This window comes from Myxocyprinus asiaticus, chromosome 4 (genome assembly GCF_019703515.2).
Source record: "Myxocyprinus asiaticus isolate MX2 ecotype Aquarium Trade chromosome 4, UBuf_Myxa_2, whole genome shotgun sequence".
NCBI classification, from domain to species: domain Eukaryota; kingdom Metazoa; phylum Chordata; class Actinopteri; order Cypriniformes; family Catostomidae; genus Myxocyprinus; species Myxocyprinus asiaticus.
In genome coordinates, this window is record NC_059347.1 from 54258009 (window position 1) to 54276475 (window position 18467).

The 18467-nt window shown below is 37.7% G+C and overlaps 1 protein-coding gene across 2 annotated transcripts; it reads left to right on the forward strand.

Annotated features, from left to right (window-relative positions):
• The first annotated feature begins 300 nt into the window (after window positions 1-300).
• Window positions 301-15915, forward strand: LOC127439677 (low molecular weight neuronal intermediate filament-like). Of its 2 annotated transcripts, none has more exons than XM_051695925.1 (5): window positions 301-433; window positions 1473-2398; window positions 7111-7428; window positions 8793-8917; window positions 9369-15915. In XM_051695925.1, the coding sequence occupies exons 2-5, from the start codon at window positions 1649-1651 to the stop codon at window positions 9880-9882; spliced, it is 1707 nt and encodes a 568-aa protein (XP_051551885.1). In that variant the 5' UTR covers window positions 301-433; window positions 1473-1648; the 3' UTR covers window positions 9883-15915. The 2 variants fall into 2 exon arrangements, with proteins under 2 accessions (XP_051551885.1, XP_051551884.1); XM_051695924.1 differs by having other exon boundaries at window positions 348-433; window positions 1341-2398.
• Window positions 15916-18467: the final 2552 nt, after the last annotated feature.

The window sequence follows — 18467 nt, forward strand, 5'->3', positions numbered from 1 at the left end:
TTGCATTATTTCACTGCTATGTCAAACTCTCATTTTAGGCCCAGTCATTAACTCTTCAGTAGTTTGCTTTAGTTCTGTCCAGTCTTGTCCAGTCCTTGTGTTCCTCACTGAGCCTGTTTTCACATCGCTGCAGTGATCTACAGTCTATCTGCCTCCAACAGAGAAAATGCTCCGTCTCAGGTCTCTATCCAGCAGAGCGAATCATCGGTTTCAGGTCTCAGAGAATGCTGATTGAAGACAGCAGGACCTGCAGCATCTCCAGGGGTTTGGTGGTGTGATCATGCCAAAGCTTGTACTGAGGCGTGGCTCCTACCCTTGGCCTCAACCCAAGTCTGTGTGGAGGGACTGTGTGACAGTCCTGCACCTCCCTTCCCGCAACACAGCCAATACTGATGACACGTCAGAAAAAAATGCAACGGGATGCAGCTCTATGGTGAGTTTTACAATACTTGTATGTATTTTGTCACATGCACCATTACACCTCTTAGATATCTTCATAAGTTATCTGTAACCCTCTTTGGATGCACTATACATGTTTGTGAATGTGTGTAGGTGTGTGAAACAGAGAAGGTAAATATATGATTGTTGCAAACTGCCAAAGTGTGGCTGAAACAGTCTCTGATTTTAACCCGCACTGGATCCGCATCAAGGAGGGTCATCAGGACGAGACCTCAGTGTCTCATTCAGTATTCAGACACTGCAGAGGCACAGGCTGCCACCCGCATTACAGCACACACACACACACACACACACACACACACACACACACACACAGACACTCCCTCTCACTGCAACATGCTTCAGTCTCATGCAGACATGCAAGACATGCAGTACCTCTGCTGAAATGCACAAAATGGTTGGTATTACATGCAGTACACTGACAAAACATCGCATGTCTTGCATTGCATATGGCAAAAACATCCATGCCATGTTTTTTTATAATTATATCATGCATCTCACTGCAACACACTTTATTCCTGTGCAAGACATGCAGTAACACTGTTCAGTTGTGCAAACTGATTACATGCAATCTATTTATCCATCCATCCATCCATCCATCTACCTATCCATCTATCTACCTACCTAATCCATCCATCCTCCATCAGTTGTGCAAACTGATTACATGCAATCTATTTATCCACCCATATCTATTTATCTATCTATATTAAGTATTGTTAGAAAAACAATACTTAATATAGATAGATAGATGATAAAATATCTTCATTATGAGGAATCCAAAGAATCCAGCTAAGTTAAAATAAATAGTCTTTAGAAAAATGGACATGTGACTGTCTTCACATCTTTTGACCTTTAGTTATCCTCAGTTTTACTGTCTGCAGCATGACAATCTACCTCTCTATCGCCTTCCATGTTACACGCTCCACAATAAAGGAAGAGAGGCCAAAAAGCACAAGGCAGAACATTGGACTTAATGAATGAGCTCTCTCCTGGGACTCTGTCTTTTTGCTCAGGGTTGCAGGTTTCCCCCTTTCCACCACCGCCCCTGCGTCAGATGATGCTCTTTGCCTGTGCCTATAAAAGATGCTCCAGTGGCAACCTGACTGGCACTCGCATCTCGCGTCTGTCTCTTTCCCACATCCACACACCTCACTCACACAGTCTGTGGTCTTGAAGGGAGCATTTCAACATGAGTTACTCCGGCGACATGTACACGAGCAGCTCGTACAGGAAGATTTTTGGAGATGCGCCACGCCGCGTCACCATGGGCAGCAGCAGCAGCCCGTCCCGGGTGACGGTGGGGTACCGCTCCGGACCCCAGCACCACCGCAGCTATGCTTCTCCACCCTCCATGATCACATCCTCAAGTTATCGCACCAAACTTGGATCTGGCCGCGGCGGCTTCCAGTCCATGCCGGACTCCGTGAACCTGACGCAGACCACTGCCATCACCAACGAGCTGAAGATCATCCGCACAAATGAGAAGGAGCAGCTGCAAGGCCTCAACGACCGCTTCGTGACGTTCATCGAGAAGGTGCACAACCTCGAGCAGCACAACAAAGTTCTTGAAGCCGAAGTGGCACTGCTGCGCCAGCGTCACAACGAGCCGTCTCGACTGCACGACCTCTACGAGCAGGAGATCCGCGAGCTGCGCGCGCGCGTCGAGGAGTTGACGCACGAGAAGAGCCAGGTGCACCTGGACTGCGCACAGATGAACGAGGCGCTCGAGCGCGTCAAGGAGAAGCTGGATGAGGAGACGCGTCTGCGGGAGGAGGCCGAGAACAACATGAAGGGGTACCGCAAGGACGTGGATGATGCCACTCTCTCCCGCCTAGAGCTCGAGAAGAAAGTTGAGTCCCTGCTGGATGAGATCGCGTTCCTTAGGAAAGTGCATGACGAAGAACTGCAGGAGCTGCAGGCGTCACTTCAGGCCACACAGGTAAAAAGTTATGAAGCATTGTAAAAGTCACCCCAGTTTCTCATTTTTTACGCCATATATGCAATACTGCTGCATTCACTACTTTAAAAGCCAGAACTCAAACTTTTTTTAAAGTTGCAATAAGTGCCATAAAAAATGTATTTAGCATAAAAAATACATAAAAAATAAATAATTAAAAACATACAAAAATATGTTTTATTTATTTATTAATTACGTTTCTATTTATCTAGTAAGTTCATAAAAATGTCATTCTTTGCATGCACCTCTCCTTTGGGAAGAACATGTTTTGTCAGGTTACCTTAAATGTGAATCATGTGGCAACATACAAATTCTTATATATTATTATACATTTATATATATATATATATATATATATATATATATATATATATATATATATATATATATATATATATATATAGTAACCAGAGCGAGAGAGAGAGATGCATTTTTAATAACTCATTATGTGAGCATGCGTATCATGAATGTGCATTGTCATTCAGGGCGGCGTGCGTCTGACAGAATTTACAGCACTGCAGCTCAGACACTTGTGCGCATAACGCTGAGGAGCGCAATTCAGAGACCTGCACTGCACCAGGACCATTCAGTCTAAACATGCATTTATAATCTCCATTTCCCTCTATAGCAGACTACTATTTTGCGTGAGTTTAAACTTTATATTGTTATTAAGTGTATTTAATCGGGCAAATAAAGAAAGAAAGAGAGGGAGATATACATCGAAAGAGATTTATTGATGTTACGATATTTAAACTTCCACACGTCCTGGCAACGTAGAGATGCGGTAGCGCAGGATTTGAGGTGTGGCTGCAGTGAGCGGCGTGTACCGCGGCGCAGCGTCCTTGAGACGGGACAGCATCACTTTGGGATCGCTCAGAGCCATGCAGCTATTTTAGAGTGTATTTCTACACAACATCTTAAAAAAGTCTCTAAATTTAACTACATTCAAACGGATCAGAGATAAAGTGATACACTTTCTTTCAACTGCATTCAAACCTTAACCCTTGTGCGACCTTTGGGACATTTTTCAGTTTAGTTTTTTCGATCATTTTGGCTGTGTTAATGCCAACGTCATAAATTTTGCCAAAATTTTGTATTGTTGGGGGAATTTTGATATTTCAACCTCAATTCCTAGAATACATCAATAATACACTGTGTACACAAAATAGTTACACTCAGGACCTTAAGGACAGAAATGTCCCCATTGAAACCCATTGAAACTGCAGTATTTGATCCCAGTGCCATTAAAGCATAAAATCATGAATTCTGTGATATTACGCTTTCCTTCCAGAGCCTTAGCTTCAAAATTAAAAGTTTTTATATTTTCCACCAGATGGCGCCATTTTCCTCATGTATAGCCTATGAAGCAAATACGTGCTTTTTTCCTATTTTCTGTTTGCTGTATTATAGAGCACTGCAGACCAACTGAATAAATGATGCAGCTAAAATTGTGTGGGTGTGTTGGTATGGATGTCAGAGTGTATGTGTGTGTCTATTGAGAAAAGTGTTTTTTCCATAAAAAACAACAGTGGCATTATATAAACAAACTGGCATTTAAAGGGTTAAAATCCTGAAAATGAATGAATATTTGGTAGTTATGATCAGGACTGATGTTGATTAAAAAAATTAACTAATTGAAAGTGGAAAATAATATATAATATTATTATGGCAGTTTTTTGACACAGACATTTTTGTCCTCTAAGGACCTCTGAGTAACTTTTTTTTATTGACGCACAAGGTTAAGAAATCAGCAAAAGTTTATAATGTAAGTAATCGCACAATTTGGTTTAATGAAGCTTTAATATGGAATTTTCAGCCTTTACAGACCCAGTGACTCTCAGCCAACTCAGGGGCCCCTAATATAAAAAAGTTGGATTTTCAGGTTGTAATAACTTTTAGTATCTTTATTAGACTATGTATAGGATAATGCTTATCAGATCATTATAATGTTAATGTTCATTCAAATATTTAAACATATAATCAGTGGCATCTCAGGGTCATTATTTAGTGTGAGGCACAAACAATCACTTGACAATCAATTATTTGACAGATCTTTTGAAACATTGATGAATAATTCCAAATTCTGTCTGTCATTTTGACAGATAAAAAAGAAACAAATGTTTTTTTTAAACCTAGTGCATCAGTTTTGACTTCAGTCTTTGTCCCTCACATTCCCGCTGTGCATGTGCCCTGTTTATTTCCTGGTATTAATATGCTACACACTCTTATGAGGACTATGTGCTTTAACCGGCAAAGTTTTAAAACCTTGTTTTAGTGCAGCGGTTGATTGACAAGTAGAAGTTTCACACTAGAGCTCATTGGTTTCACTGGACTCAAACAAGGGGAGTCAAAAATCTATCATAAAAACCTATCTACTGTCATATATGTGCCATTATAATGGATGCAACACCCCTCAGTGCCCTAGTACTTATAAAATGTAAACAAGTATGACTGATACAAATAGACCGTGACATTATACAGAGAGTGATGAATAAAGATATATTTTGGGGCAACCTCTGAACATGATGCCACACAAACAGTCCTAATAATTTAATCTCAGCACAAAACACCACTAAGACGTGCACATCCACGTCAAAAAGCTCAAGTGACCGTGAAAGTAAACCACAAATAGGCAAATTGTCAAAGGGTGTGCATATTATCTCACTAACTCGAATGAACAGCATAATGTATAATATAATGACAGGCTCCCAATATTTAGCAGTTATTGATATCTAATACAAACCAATGCATCAACAACACAACACCTCAACGCAATGGCATACAATTCAATGAAGAACGGCGCTTAACTAATCCAACCAACTGCACATTCGAAAAAAATTTGCTTTTAAAATTTACCAATGAATTTCACTACGCAGGTCTGCAGTCAAGAGCTGTAACTTCCGATGCTCATGTCAACAGCTGACATAAATATTACACATCCCATGACCAACATTAGCACTGCATATATTAGGTCTACAGCATTTTTAAAAGCTTTGCTACTTAATTAATGGTGGTTTAATTGATTACTTGCCACAGGAAAGCAGTTTATTATCATTATATTGGTATATATATTATCAGTATATTTGAACTTTATATACAGTATGTATACATGTATGTCACCTGCAGTATACACAAATTATGCCAAAGTACATTTATTTATATCTAAAACCTATACATGTATATAAATTATGCTTTTCTTTTTGTGTAAATGTAAATTATTATTTCGGGGCATTAATATTCATTAGAAATCAAAAATGCATCAGCTTCTAAATTACAAAAAGAAGTTCAAAACATGAGAAGCTGAGAAATGGTGTACCATTTACGAACAAGCGGCCACGCTGCTGGGGGAGGCGTTTATAAGAGCATTTAAATATGAGGATGTTTAAGACTACATGTAAAACATCAACTAATATGACATTAAATGTGTTATCAATGGCTTCATGCCTCATTCTATGAGTCGAATTCACACAAGATCAGTAAAAGAAGCTGTTTTAACAACTCAGTGATGACTTAATGTAATATATGCAGTAGATATTGGTTAATTTGTCATGTTTACATTTTGCATTCATGGTGCTTATGCGCTAATAACACGCTATACATGACCAAAATATGTGCCGATTACATTCTGTTATTGTAATTTATGATGACACTGATACTACTGTAAAGATGGGTGTATAAAAGAGTGTTAATGTGTAGAATACAGACAAAAGAATGATGATTGGCATATCTTACTATGGGAAGCACTGAACTGGTAAGTGGAAGGTTGTTGCTTCAATCCCCACAGCCACCACCATAGTGTCCTTGAGCAAGGCACTTAACTCCAGGTTGCTCCAGGGGGATTGTCCCTGTAATCAGGGCACTGTAAGTCGCTTTGTATAAAAGCGTCAGCCAAATGCATAAATGCAAAATGTAAATGTAAGATGTGTATGTCTTTTGGCTGCAGATGGCACATGAGTGAAGCAGCATATCAAACAGTGAGTGAGTGAATAGGCACTTAAAGTAGTTGAGTAGATCTGATTGCTATTGTAGACTATTTAAACAAACATAAAAATCGCATGACATGTTCTTTGAAAATGTCTCTATACGAATGATTTGACAGATGTACATGCCTGTGTGTTCATGTTGTCTAATCTTGACTGACTAAACGGGAATTAGCTGTCAGCCTCAAAGTAGGTGGAGCTCCAGGTCACACCTGCTGATGAAGTGGATCAATGGCAGTAAGAAGGTGTTTAGCAGCCAGAACGAAGTTTTCGTGAAAGTTTGCCTTAGCGAGCTGTTACAAAACACTGAAACGAACTCAAAAACATCTTTGTTTTGGTCATATTGTGTTCTAAATGAAGTCACACCCATTCGTTCTTTGATTCCGTATGAAGTATGCCGGGGCCTTTATATTATTACGTCTATTAGTATATTGACAATATGATGGGGTTATCGCAACCAGCTCACTTTACAGGTCTTACCTTCTGTATCTTCTATGAGCCATTTGGCTGAACAATCGCTTCTTCCTATCACAGGAACAGAGCATAGTTTCGACCTTTGTGGCTTCACTGGGTTCTCAGATGGGCTCACATCTTCATCTGTGAATTAATTATTAATAAGATTAGTTTTAATATTAGCATTTGTGTTAATGTTAGTTACGGTAATAGTATTGATATTAGTAACACTCATTTTAAAACTGTGTTGTCCCTGCACAGGTGTCTGTTGAGATGGATGTAAGTAAGCCTGACCTCGCTGTGGCCTTAAAGGACATCCGTGCCCAGTACGAGTCTCTCTCTTCCCAGAACCAGCAGCAGGCAGAGGAATGGTACCGCTCCAAGTTTGTCAATGTGACGGAGGCGGCAGCCCGCAACAATGATGCTCTGAAGCAAACCAAGGATGAGCTGGGCGAGTACCGCCGACAGCTGCAGGCGCGCACACTGGAGATCGAGGCCATGAAAGCCCACAACGAGTCCTTAGAGAGACAGCTGGCAGAGATGGAGGACCGCCATGGCAACGAGATCGGCGAGCTACAGGTGAGTGCATTTAATGGTGCATCCACACTTACAGGTTTTCGGTCGAAAATTGATTTTGCTACATTTACACCTCTCATACACACTGGAACAGCTTTTGAAAACCCCCTCTATTACTAGTTTCTATTTTAGACATTAGGATCAGGAAAACAGAGTTTAGGCCTTCGTAGGCCTAAATACATTCTACAATATAAAGCATAATAGGCAGTGTTGGGTGTAATCCGATTATATTTAGTTACTGTAATCGAATTACTTTTTTCAAAGTCAAAACACATTACATTTGTAATTCAAGTAATCAGATTACAGATACTGAATTTAAATTCAGTTTAAGCTGTACTACGGAAGATTTATTTTGGTTAAAAATGAACAAAACGGCATTATTGAATGAGTACATAAAAAAGAGTGTTCGTAACAATGTCCTTACCTTACATATTTTGGTCAGCACATAAGCACCATGAATGCAAAATGTAAACATGACAAATTAACCAATATCTACTGCATATATTACATTAAGTCATCACTGAGTTGTTAAAACAGCTTCTTTTACTGATCTTGTGTGAATTCGACTCATAGAATGAGGCATGAAGCCATTGATAACACATTTTAATATCATATTTGTTGATGTTTTACATGTAGTAAGCCAACGGCCAATATATACTGGTATCTGGTGGTGGTTTGTTATCAATGTAAAAGTGCTTTGAGTGTAGTGTCAGAAAAGCGCTATAAGTGTCAAATTCATTCAAAATATGTAAATACGAGTGTTGTTTAGCTATCAAAGCAAGTAATATTTCGGTTTTAAATGTTTAATAGAATAACGTAATATCAACATGAAAACAGCACGTTATGACTCCGACTCTGAATATCTCCCAGTCATGATCACACACCAGCGAAACACAACTCACATAAAGTGTTCTTCCGCAAATTGCTTGCAATTTTAAGTTTCAACTACAGATGTCGCTAGAGAGCACAAAGTGCCATAGTGCAGCTTTAATTACTTTTACATTTTTTTTACAATTTATTTATTACATTACTTGGGTTAATAATTTTTCTAAAATAATATTTTTTTATGTAGAATACATTTAAAACATGAATGTCTGTTTGCGTTTCTGTGACAGCATTACAATGTATGGAGAATGAATTAGTAATTTGTAGTGATTACTTTTTTGAGGAACTTACACAACACTGATAAAAAGCCTATATGGTTGAGTAATATAATATAAATATACAGCAATATAAATATAGTCAATGTAAAATGGTTATTTATACATAAAGACACACTTTGTATATTTGTATTTTCAGATGAAAATAATCGTTATAGTGTACGGAGATACATTTTCAGTACATTCAAAATTCTTTTTGTCCTGTAGGATACTATTCAGCAGATGGAATCTGCATTGCACAGCACTAAAGGTGAAATGTCTCGCCACCTGCGTGAATACCAGGATCTGCTGAATGTCAAGATGGCACTGGATATTGAGATCGCTGCCTACAGGTCAGAACCATTTTCACTATTTAATCAGTTGGTCTTAGATGTTTGGTCATTAATGGTCATTTAAGTCACAAAATTTACCAGGATACATTATTAATGTTTAAAGGTGTGTTTGGGATTACCATGCATAAAACGTTTCTACTACTACCTAACAAATATCACTGAGAAAAGTGTCTTGAGGAATCACACCTGTCTCTGTGACAACTCAACGGTTTATTAGCCCATCAGAAACACTCTCTGCCTGTGAGTTATTTGTGTGTTTGGGTTTGTGACAATGAACCTGCTAACATTTCTTTGGAAGGCGGAGTTTGCAAGAGGGCGTGTGGTTGAAGTATGCAAAATAGATGAAGTTATCAAAACAGCTGAAATTGCCTCCTGCACATTTAACATGCATACAGTATAACATGTTTGACCATTTCTGATTGCTAAACTGACTTTCTGGTCTTTCCAACAGGAAGCTGTTGGAAGGTGAAGAATGCCGTCTAAGCTCTGTGGGCGGAGCCATGTTGCAGTCCGCTTACTCTTATCCGTCAAGCCGCACTTATGCCCTGAGCGCCTACAGGAAAGGTGGAGCTAAACCTGAAGAAGAGGAAGAGCAAGAAGAGGAGGAGGAGGAGATGGAAGAGAAGAAAGAAGAGGAAGGAGAGGAGGAGGCAGGAGAGGAAGGAGAGGATGGAGAAGAAGATGAAGAGCTGGAAGAACAAGGTGATAAGGAAGAAGAAGAAGAGGAGGAAGAACAGGAGGACAAGAAAGAGAAGGAAAAGGAGGATGAGAAGAAGGAAAAGGAAGAAAAGAAGAAGGACCAAAAGGATCAGAAGGAACAGAAGGAGAATGAGAAGGAGAAAGAAAAGGAGAATGAGAAGGAGAAGAAGAGTGATAGCAAGGGCGATAGCAATAAGGCAGAGAGCAAGAGTGAGAAGGGGGACAGTAACAAGGGTGAAAAAGCCCCTGCCGTCAAGAGCAAGTAACCATTTGCTTACCATCAATGCTCCCACCACTGCTGCAAATCATTCACACGTCTGTCTGGACCCCTCAGTTACCTCTCTGTCCCTTTGCCACATTCACACGAACACAAAAACTCACATATACAAACACATCATCTACTCATCTTCACTTTCATTTCACTAGATGATCACAGGTGCTATTTAGTCATGTAGAGCAGCATCATACAGGTGTAAACAACTTTACTGCTTTCCTTTGCCAGAAATGAATAGAATACAAATGAAAATACAAAAATGGAGGATTGGTAGTTTTCTATGCAGAGAGAAAGAGAGGATAAAGTTAGCGTTAGTGAAAAGGAAAGACAGCAAAGAGCCTAGTCATACCTAGGTTTTGTCCGAAACCTAAAGAAATGCTGCCCTTGCAATCACTGTACATTGTAACAATTACTTGTGGCACCATTTGGGGTTCAACACATTGATGTTACTGTGAATTCGGCGACAATAGGTCGAAAGTTCTTCGGCTGAAATTGTTCTGTGCTTACCGAAATTCGAAGCACTGCTTCAATGGCCGAAGCTGGAAGTTGTTGAAGGTATAGGAACGTAGGCATATTTGAATTGATGCAAAAATGTCTGATGTGAGATGCCGCTTGTCAGCAACTCGACAGAATGAGGTTAATTTCAGGGTACCGGAACATTTGATATAAGGTGTCGATTTCCCGTGTGGTCCTGTTGCTGGCAGAACTCTTTGGGGAACCTCAAGGGACCCTTTCGAAAATGAAAAGGGTGACATTCTGAGGAACACCAAATGGTGCCTCCATTTTTTTACAATGTACAGAGGAAGGCACATCCAAATCCAGATATTTTGAGTAACATCTTGTCTACTGTACAAAAATACTTTCATCTGGCAATTTCCTGAAGGCATCACAGATTCCACTATCCTGTGCCTGCAGTTCAGTGATTGGTGGAAAAAATAAAAGTGTTTGAACGAAGTTAATTAGTTCAGAGATGTCAACTTTTCATGTCATCATTTTATCGACTTATGATTCAATTTCTAATACTCTATTAATACTCACTTGGTTATGTCCAGGGGCGCATTAATGCACAGGCTTACACGGGCTGAAGCCCAGTGGCCCACAACTCCCAGGGGGGTCCCATTCATGGCATCCACCACCCTATTCTCCCCCATTGGTGAGCGGTCAGCCCATGGGCCCTGATAATTCCTAATGCGCCCTGGTTATGCCTAAATGTCACAAATTTGTTCAAGATCATTAGAAATGACAATGCATTTCCTTCACGCAAAAACATTATCTGTTAAGTATTTGACTGACTGGGCAGCAAGGCAGCTTCCTTAGGTTTCAGACACAGCTCTTGTGTTCATGTGTCATTATTACAAGTAGTGCAGGACAGCACAAAGTGATGTCATGCCTTGCAAGCCAAATGTAAGGCATCTTGTGCAAAATGGACCAAGTTTGCTGGTTTCAACCTCTTGGTGCTACAAAAGTGAGTTTGGATATCGGAAGAGATAATTGTCCACAGAGAAACAGCATACTGTATGTGTTATATAGAGCTTCACTCAAGTCCTGAATGTATGTCACTAGCCAAGTACAGGGACAGGCCACGTCTCCTATATTTCCCAGTGATATAATGGCATCTATACCCACAGGAACGTAATTGTCCAAGCTCATTTCATTGATTCGCTCATAGGCGAAAGATGCGTTTTCATGCTCAGCATGTATTATTTTTAAGTTAAACACTAGTTTGAGTAGTTCATCTGTCCATCCAATCATTCTTCGGTTCATCTATTTGATGTTCCTGTTTTCTTTAATTGCACTGGTCACAGCACAGCAAGCATGGCGGCATGGAGTTTAACGAGGTGAAAGAGATTAAAGATCAAATTTACGGATTTATTGGTGAGGGTTTCAGAGTTTAGATTTGGGTGAAAGGAGTGCATTGTGCATCTGTAGTATGGGATAACCTCTCTGCTATTACACATTTAGAGATTCCAAAGCTTTAGAGACGATTGCTGCTAATAACCCTTTATTCCTTCCTATGTTTGTAAAAAACCTCCTCTTGACTGATTCATTCATAAAGGAGCAGATCTCACTTTTTTAAAGTGAATCTTTCTCTCCCTCTATGTCTTTGCTCTCAGACTGTCTGCCTTTTTCCAATCGGTGACATGGCTTTCTTTAAGAAATATAGTTTCCTGTGTCTATCACTGTCCTTTTGTTCTTTGCTTATAAATGGGTTAATCTCATGGAAACATGTCCAAGTCCAATTTTCAAAAGTCCCAAAAATCAAAAGAAAAAATAAGTTATATTTTGCATAATGAAAATTAAGCCTATTTTTAAAGGCAATTAAAATGGTATGCATTGTCACATTATTTTCATGACAATTAAGAAAATTTTACCACCAAATTCTCAGTGCCATAACGATACACCGCAGTTAAAAAATGTGACAATACGCATTGTGGAAATTGGATGGTTTTTGTTTGTTTGTATGTTTGTTTTTTATTATTTAACAAGAATCTGAATCAAATATGTGCAATGTCTTAACAGGGGCAGGGCCCGAACTCAACTCGGACCCCGCTCGCATCCTGGAGACGGTGCACAAAGGCTTAACCGTGTTGCCTATGATCCATAACAACGTTACGCCCGTGTCTGGCAGGACACAGCGTTCCACCTCAGTAGACAAACCCAGTGGCGTCAGTGTGGTTGTTTTAAAGTTAGGACACTTATTTAAGATTTTTGGCAAATTAGGATGCTTCTCCGAGTGATCTGACTGTGCGAGAGAAAATTGAAGTTCACAGAGGTTTAATGATAGTGCCATATTAATCTACTATAGATAATGCTGAATATGTATAATAATGGTATGGTATGTCAAATGTCATGTCTGATTTGATCAGTACATTTCAGTAGGGTTTTAAGTAGGGACATTATTTAACTGGATAAGCATGCACTTCCATTAGATATGTATTTTTAAAAATAATATTTAGATGTAATCAGAGACAATTTTATTTTAGAAAAATACAGCTTTAATTTAAAATATTTTAAATGTATGTAATCAGCAGGGTTGGGATGGTTACTTTTGAAATGTATTCCACTACAGATTGCAGATTACATGCTGTAAAATGTAATTTGTAACGTATTCCGTTAGATTACTCAAGGTCAGTAACGTATTCTAAATACTTTGGATTACTTCTTCAGCACTGGTAGATTTTTTTCACTTGTTTTGACTATAAAAACTCTTCCAGTACAGTAAGACAAAATACACGTTAAAAATACATTCTCTGAAAAACCTAAATATCTTATGCAGTGTTGTTTCTAAAACAAGATAAATCAAACTGATCTTGTTTTAAGGATTTTTAGATATTTTTACAGGAAAACAATACAATTTTTGCCCTAATATCAAAGGTCTTACTAGAAAAAAAGAAATTATGATCCAACGTGAATTTTCTTGATAAAAAAATATGATCGCGCCTGGTAACGTTTATGTAAAATGGCTAGAAACAGCATTTTATCTTAGCGTAAAGCTAACAATTTACACAAGGTTTATTTCTATTTCTTCTGCTTTAAACGTACTTCTCTGTCTGCTCGTATGAATGTAACACATCATAAGAAAGTGTTTCACCGCTGTTCAAATGCACTTTGGATCGCATCATTTATATAAATAATTTCCATCTGAAAGGACTAAATATTAAATGAAACAAATGACAATAATATGCAAAGTAATCTCTTCAGTAATCAAAATACTTTTTGAATGTAACTGTATTCTAATGACCAATGATTTAAATTGTAACTGTAGTGGAATACAGCTACTTATATTTTGTATTTTAAATACCACAAAACAATTAATGCAAGCATCCATTCAGACAGCTATTAAAACAACCACCAATGACCCTAGCTATGCAGGAATGCTTGAAAGAATGATTGCAGGAGGCAAATGATTTCAAGCAACTAAGATATTAAATGTTAGTGTGTTATACAAATTCAGATTGATTTACCGCTGTCAGAAAGCCTGGATTTTCTCACGAATTGCTTCTAAAATGTGATCTGTTACTGTCAGAGTAAATAATCTTTTTCAACAAACAATACACTCACTACTTTGCTCTATTTTACTATATAAATGGTTTACATATCAACATCATAGTTGGAAAAAATTAAAACCAGTTAGAATGTACTGTGGTACTGTGGCATGTCAATACAAAGTTATTTTCAAACACTTTTGTTCAGTGATTTTCTCTTGCTCAAGTTCATTTTCATCAAGTACAGAAATCTCTCGATTAGGCCATATTACACTTATTACAGACAACATAATAGTGCTGTGCAAGAAGGCAACCAAGTCAACTCAAACCTGCACTAATTGGATCTAAATTCTCAGATAACCCTCTTTTCAAGAGCTCATTATCCTTGGATACATGCCTTTTCAATCAATGTATAGCAATATAAAATTTTACATGTGTTGTTTGTTAAATAAGACTTTCTGGATCAGATCACAGTTCAGGAGCCATTCTAGTAAAAAGATAATTCCAAAGTTACTCTAGTGTTTTCCAACATGTAGAAGAAAAAATTGGCATCGGTTTGGAGATATTTCGGGTGACTGACGGTGACTGTGGTGATGTCAAACCAAACTTGTTTACGACAGGATTTTGCCTTTTGTAGTGTCCTTTTAGTAAGTAAACTGCTGGCTTTAGACTTACTGTATTATAATCTGGGTCCAAATTCACTCAAATATTCTTAAAAATATAATAAATGTTCTTAGAATAAATTAGAAGAAGGTATCTAGCTATATGTGTTGATGGTTTAAGAAAAAAAAATATCTGTAAATAAAATAATCTGTACGTTTTAAGTAAGAAAATAAGAAGAAATTAGTAGTTGTTCACCCAAAAATGAAAATTCTCTGATCATTTACTCACCCTCATGCCATCCCAGATTTGTATGACTTTTTTCTTCTGCAGAACACAAATGAAGATTTCTAGAAGAATGTTTCAGCTCTGTAGGTCCTCACAATGCAAGTGAATGGTGGCCGGAACTCTGAAGGTCCAATTATCACATAAAGGCATCATAAAAGTAATCCATTTGACTCCAGTGGCTTAATCATTGTCTTCTGAAGCAATCCAACCGGTTTTGTGTGAGAACAGACCAAAATATAACTCCTTTTTCACTGTACATCTTGACATTGCAGTCATAAGGCACAATCACAATTTCAAGCTCGATTACACTTCCTAGTGCTTGACACATGCGCAGAGTGCTAGATGGCACTATAGGAAGTGTCATCGAGCTTGAAATCACACGATCGCCAAGGAGACTTCTGATGTCAAGATTTATAGTGAAAAAATAATTACATTTTGGGATTGTTCTCATTCAAAACCGACTGGATTGCTTCAGAAGACATTGATTAAACCACTGGAATTGTATGGATTACTTCTATGCTGCCTTTATGTGATAAATGGACCTTCAAAGTTCTGGCCACCATTCCCTTGCATTGTATGATTCTACAGAGCTGAAATATTCTTCTAAAAATCTTTGTTTTTGTTCAGCAGAAGAAAGAAAGTCACACACATCTTGGCTGGCATGAGGGTGAGTAAATGATGAGAGAATTTTAAGTGAGTGAACTATTCCTTTAAAAATAATTTTATTCTTAAGAATGTTTCATGAATCTAGCCCCCTGATCCAAGAGAGCTGGAAAAGTGGGGAGAGTAAGATTTCAAATAAATGGGACAAAATAGTTGTATGAATGTCACAAATAATTGATCTGTTGTGATCCTAAAACTTGAAATGAATGAATCAAGAGGAGTTTAAATTTGCATGGCCTGATTCACTTAGAGCTTGACAATATGAGGGGTGGGATATATTTGCTTGATGTGTGTATAAAAATGTATGTAATTGCCTTAATCATGACTGCTTGAGTCCTCACATTTTCTGCATTTCGACACTGTTTTCAGAGATGGTTAGAGGAGCGCTGACACTAACTGTATGGCTGCTAATTGATTCAGTGATATTCCCCTAAAGCCAAATAAAGCCATTTATCAACCAAACTCACAATACCATGACCTCTTTGTCTCTGATGCATCACACAGTTTGCAGAAGCTTGTAAATCTACCAAACAAGCTAAAAACGGGTGGTGACTTAGTGCAGTATACAACAGTTGCTAACTACCAAGAAGTACAGCTGACATCAAAGTAGTGTAGCTTTTACCATTTGTAAGTCATATTTCCCTACAAGTAATAGTGTAACAAGTTGCTAATAATTAGCTTCTCTTTTGATAGAGTGGTTAGCTACATTACAAGCTACCTACAAAAACAGTTAAAAAATAGTCTCTGTATCCTCAATATAGTTAGCTTTTTTAGTAGCTCAAAGAGTAGCTAACTAATTTATCAAACCAGTTATTTAACTGTAGTCTAACTATAAATCATGTGTTGCTTGTAGCTTGTCAAGCTACATGTTCAAGAAAGCTTCTCCAACACAGACTAGAAAATTCCAAGTCAAATCAACCAAATTTCATAAACTTCCTTGGCTGAAATTTTTTAAATAATTTTTCTGATGAAAGGTAAACTAAAAATTGTTTTTACACTTTTTTAAAGGTGCAATCAGTAATTTTTTTCCCAATTAAAAAAATAATAATAATAATAAAAAAAAAAGGTTTAGTCCTAAAGAAAAGAATTGCAATTTTGAAACATATGTATAAAATCATGGCCACTCACATGACATGAGGACTCTAGTCATATCAGTACCCTTATAAAAGCTGTTTTATTCTACATGGGACAGGGGCGCCCTCATGGGGGCTGCCATTTTAGAATCACATGACCAGCTGAATACTATTCGCTTAATCTCAGTAACCGTCTTGTTATTGGACACTTTCCCTCTTGGATTAAATTAATCATGGCTGATTGTGAATAGTGAATTTCAGGAGTCACTGTAATTTCCAGATGACACGAACAAAAACCTTACCATACCTTTAAATGCTATGGATGCGTATTTACTGAGTTATCCATTATTTTGAGGGGGGTCGAAATGACATTTTTTGCCTTTGATTTTAAAGCAAAACTACAGATAAATAAATAATCTTAGAATGGTGGAATTGGCAGCATCATTCATTTATATTTTCACAAAGACAGGTAGGTCTATTACTAAAAACAAATTGACTTTAGTACCTCTTCTTGCATTATATACCAATAGCGTGAGTCCAAAAATGGGGGAAAAAAATTCCCTAAAGTTGGAATGCCTATAACTCAAGAAGTATTAAAGATATCTTAATAGAATTTTTGATTCTGGTTCAGAACAAACTTTCTTTTATATTCATATTTAAGGCCTGGTTAAATCCCAGAGATATGGGGCTTTCAGTGGCTCTGTTCGTAAATTGTTAAACTTCACCCATTTGCAATGGTGGAAAACAAAATATGGGTCACATGGTATGAAGCTAGTTTTCTTGTCCAACAAAACAAAGGTCTGAAGAACAAATATTGTTGAAACAAGAAATGTACCTTTATTTATTCACATTAAAAGAAATAGTGTCAAAATCACTATACATCTTTTTGAGAATAGGCAATACATGTTGCTCTTGAGTTAGTACAAAACCTAGGCCTATATTTCCTTTTTGAATTTTGCATCATATAATGTAGGACTCCAAGCACCAGAGGTGCTGAAATCCTGTTTTATTTGTACTGCTTTTGTCATTATTCTTTTTCTTCCCTAAAATGTCAGAGACTTTAAACCATAGAGATCAGGAAACTTGGCGGGATGGTCTCAAATCCCACTCACTACTCTGGCATGCACATGCACACACACACAAATTTAAAAAAAAAAAATTATATCAACATTATCACAGTCCAAAAAATCTATCCTAACATTATTAACCTATGCACACAAATAACTAAAGATAATATGAAGTTCAGATGTGAGGCCAATTTTAGATAGATTGGAGAATGTTTGTGTATTTGTGTATTCAAAATCTGTGATGATCTGAGTATAAGGAAATGAAAGAGCCAGAACGAGGTCTGTTCTGTCAGATTGTTACTTTTAATACATGTTGAGTGGAAAGACAATCAGGGAGGACAGTTACAGTAGCATGTCTTGAAAAGGGTGATGGCTGCTTGCTTTGGCCTAACAACAATTTATAGTTTTATTACTGCATGTCATGTGAAGGAAACCAGACACAGACCACATAAAATATTTATCTCCCAAACAACCACACTTCCGATGGCATATCAAACCGTCACAGTTCTGTGGACAGCGAACACTTCTGTTTCCCTCAATCTGTTACTGTGGATGACTTTAGTTATTTTCATTTGTGTTTCTCTGGGTTGCTCTGATTTTTGCCCAGAGAGAATGACAATGACACAATAATTTAGAACTGACCCTGAAACTTCAGTGTGCTGTAGTTGGATGAAGTTTGTTAACATAGTCAACTTAACATATTCACATATGCGGTATGTGTGTGTTATATATTTATAATGATATAATCAGTAGCCTATATACTGAATTATTTTTATTTGGGGGCCTTTCTCTGCAAATATTGATATTTGCAATTAATTGTGTTTAATTCAGTGAATGAATTGGCATATCTTGAAAGACATTTGATTAAAATATTTAATCAATTGATAGCCCTTTATACCC

Bases quoted from the DNA above. Each gene is read 5' to 3' on its own strand.
- LOC127439677 (XM_051695925.1), top strand. From the start codon at position 1,649: ATGAGTTACTCCGGCGACATGTACACGAGCAGCTCGTACAGGAAGATT. The intron at 2,399-7,110 runs GTAAAAAGTTAT...GTCCCTGCACAG, and splicing joins CGTCACTTCAGGCCACACAG to GTGTCTGTTGAGATGGATGT. The intron at 7,429-8,792 runs GTGAGTGCATTT...TTTGTCCTGTAG, and splicing joins ACGAGATCGGCGAGCTACAG to GATACTATTCAGCAGATGGA.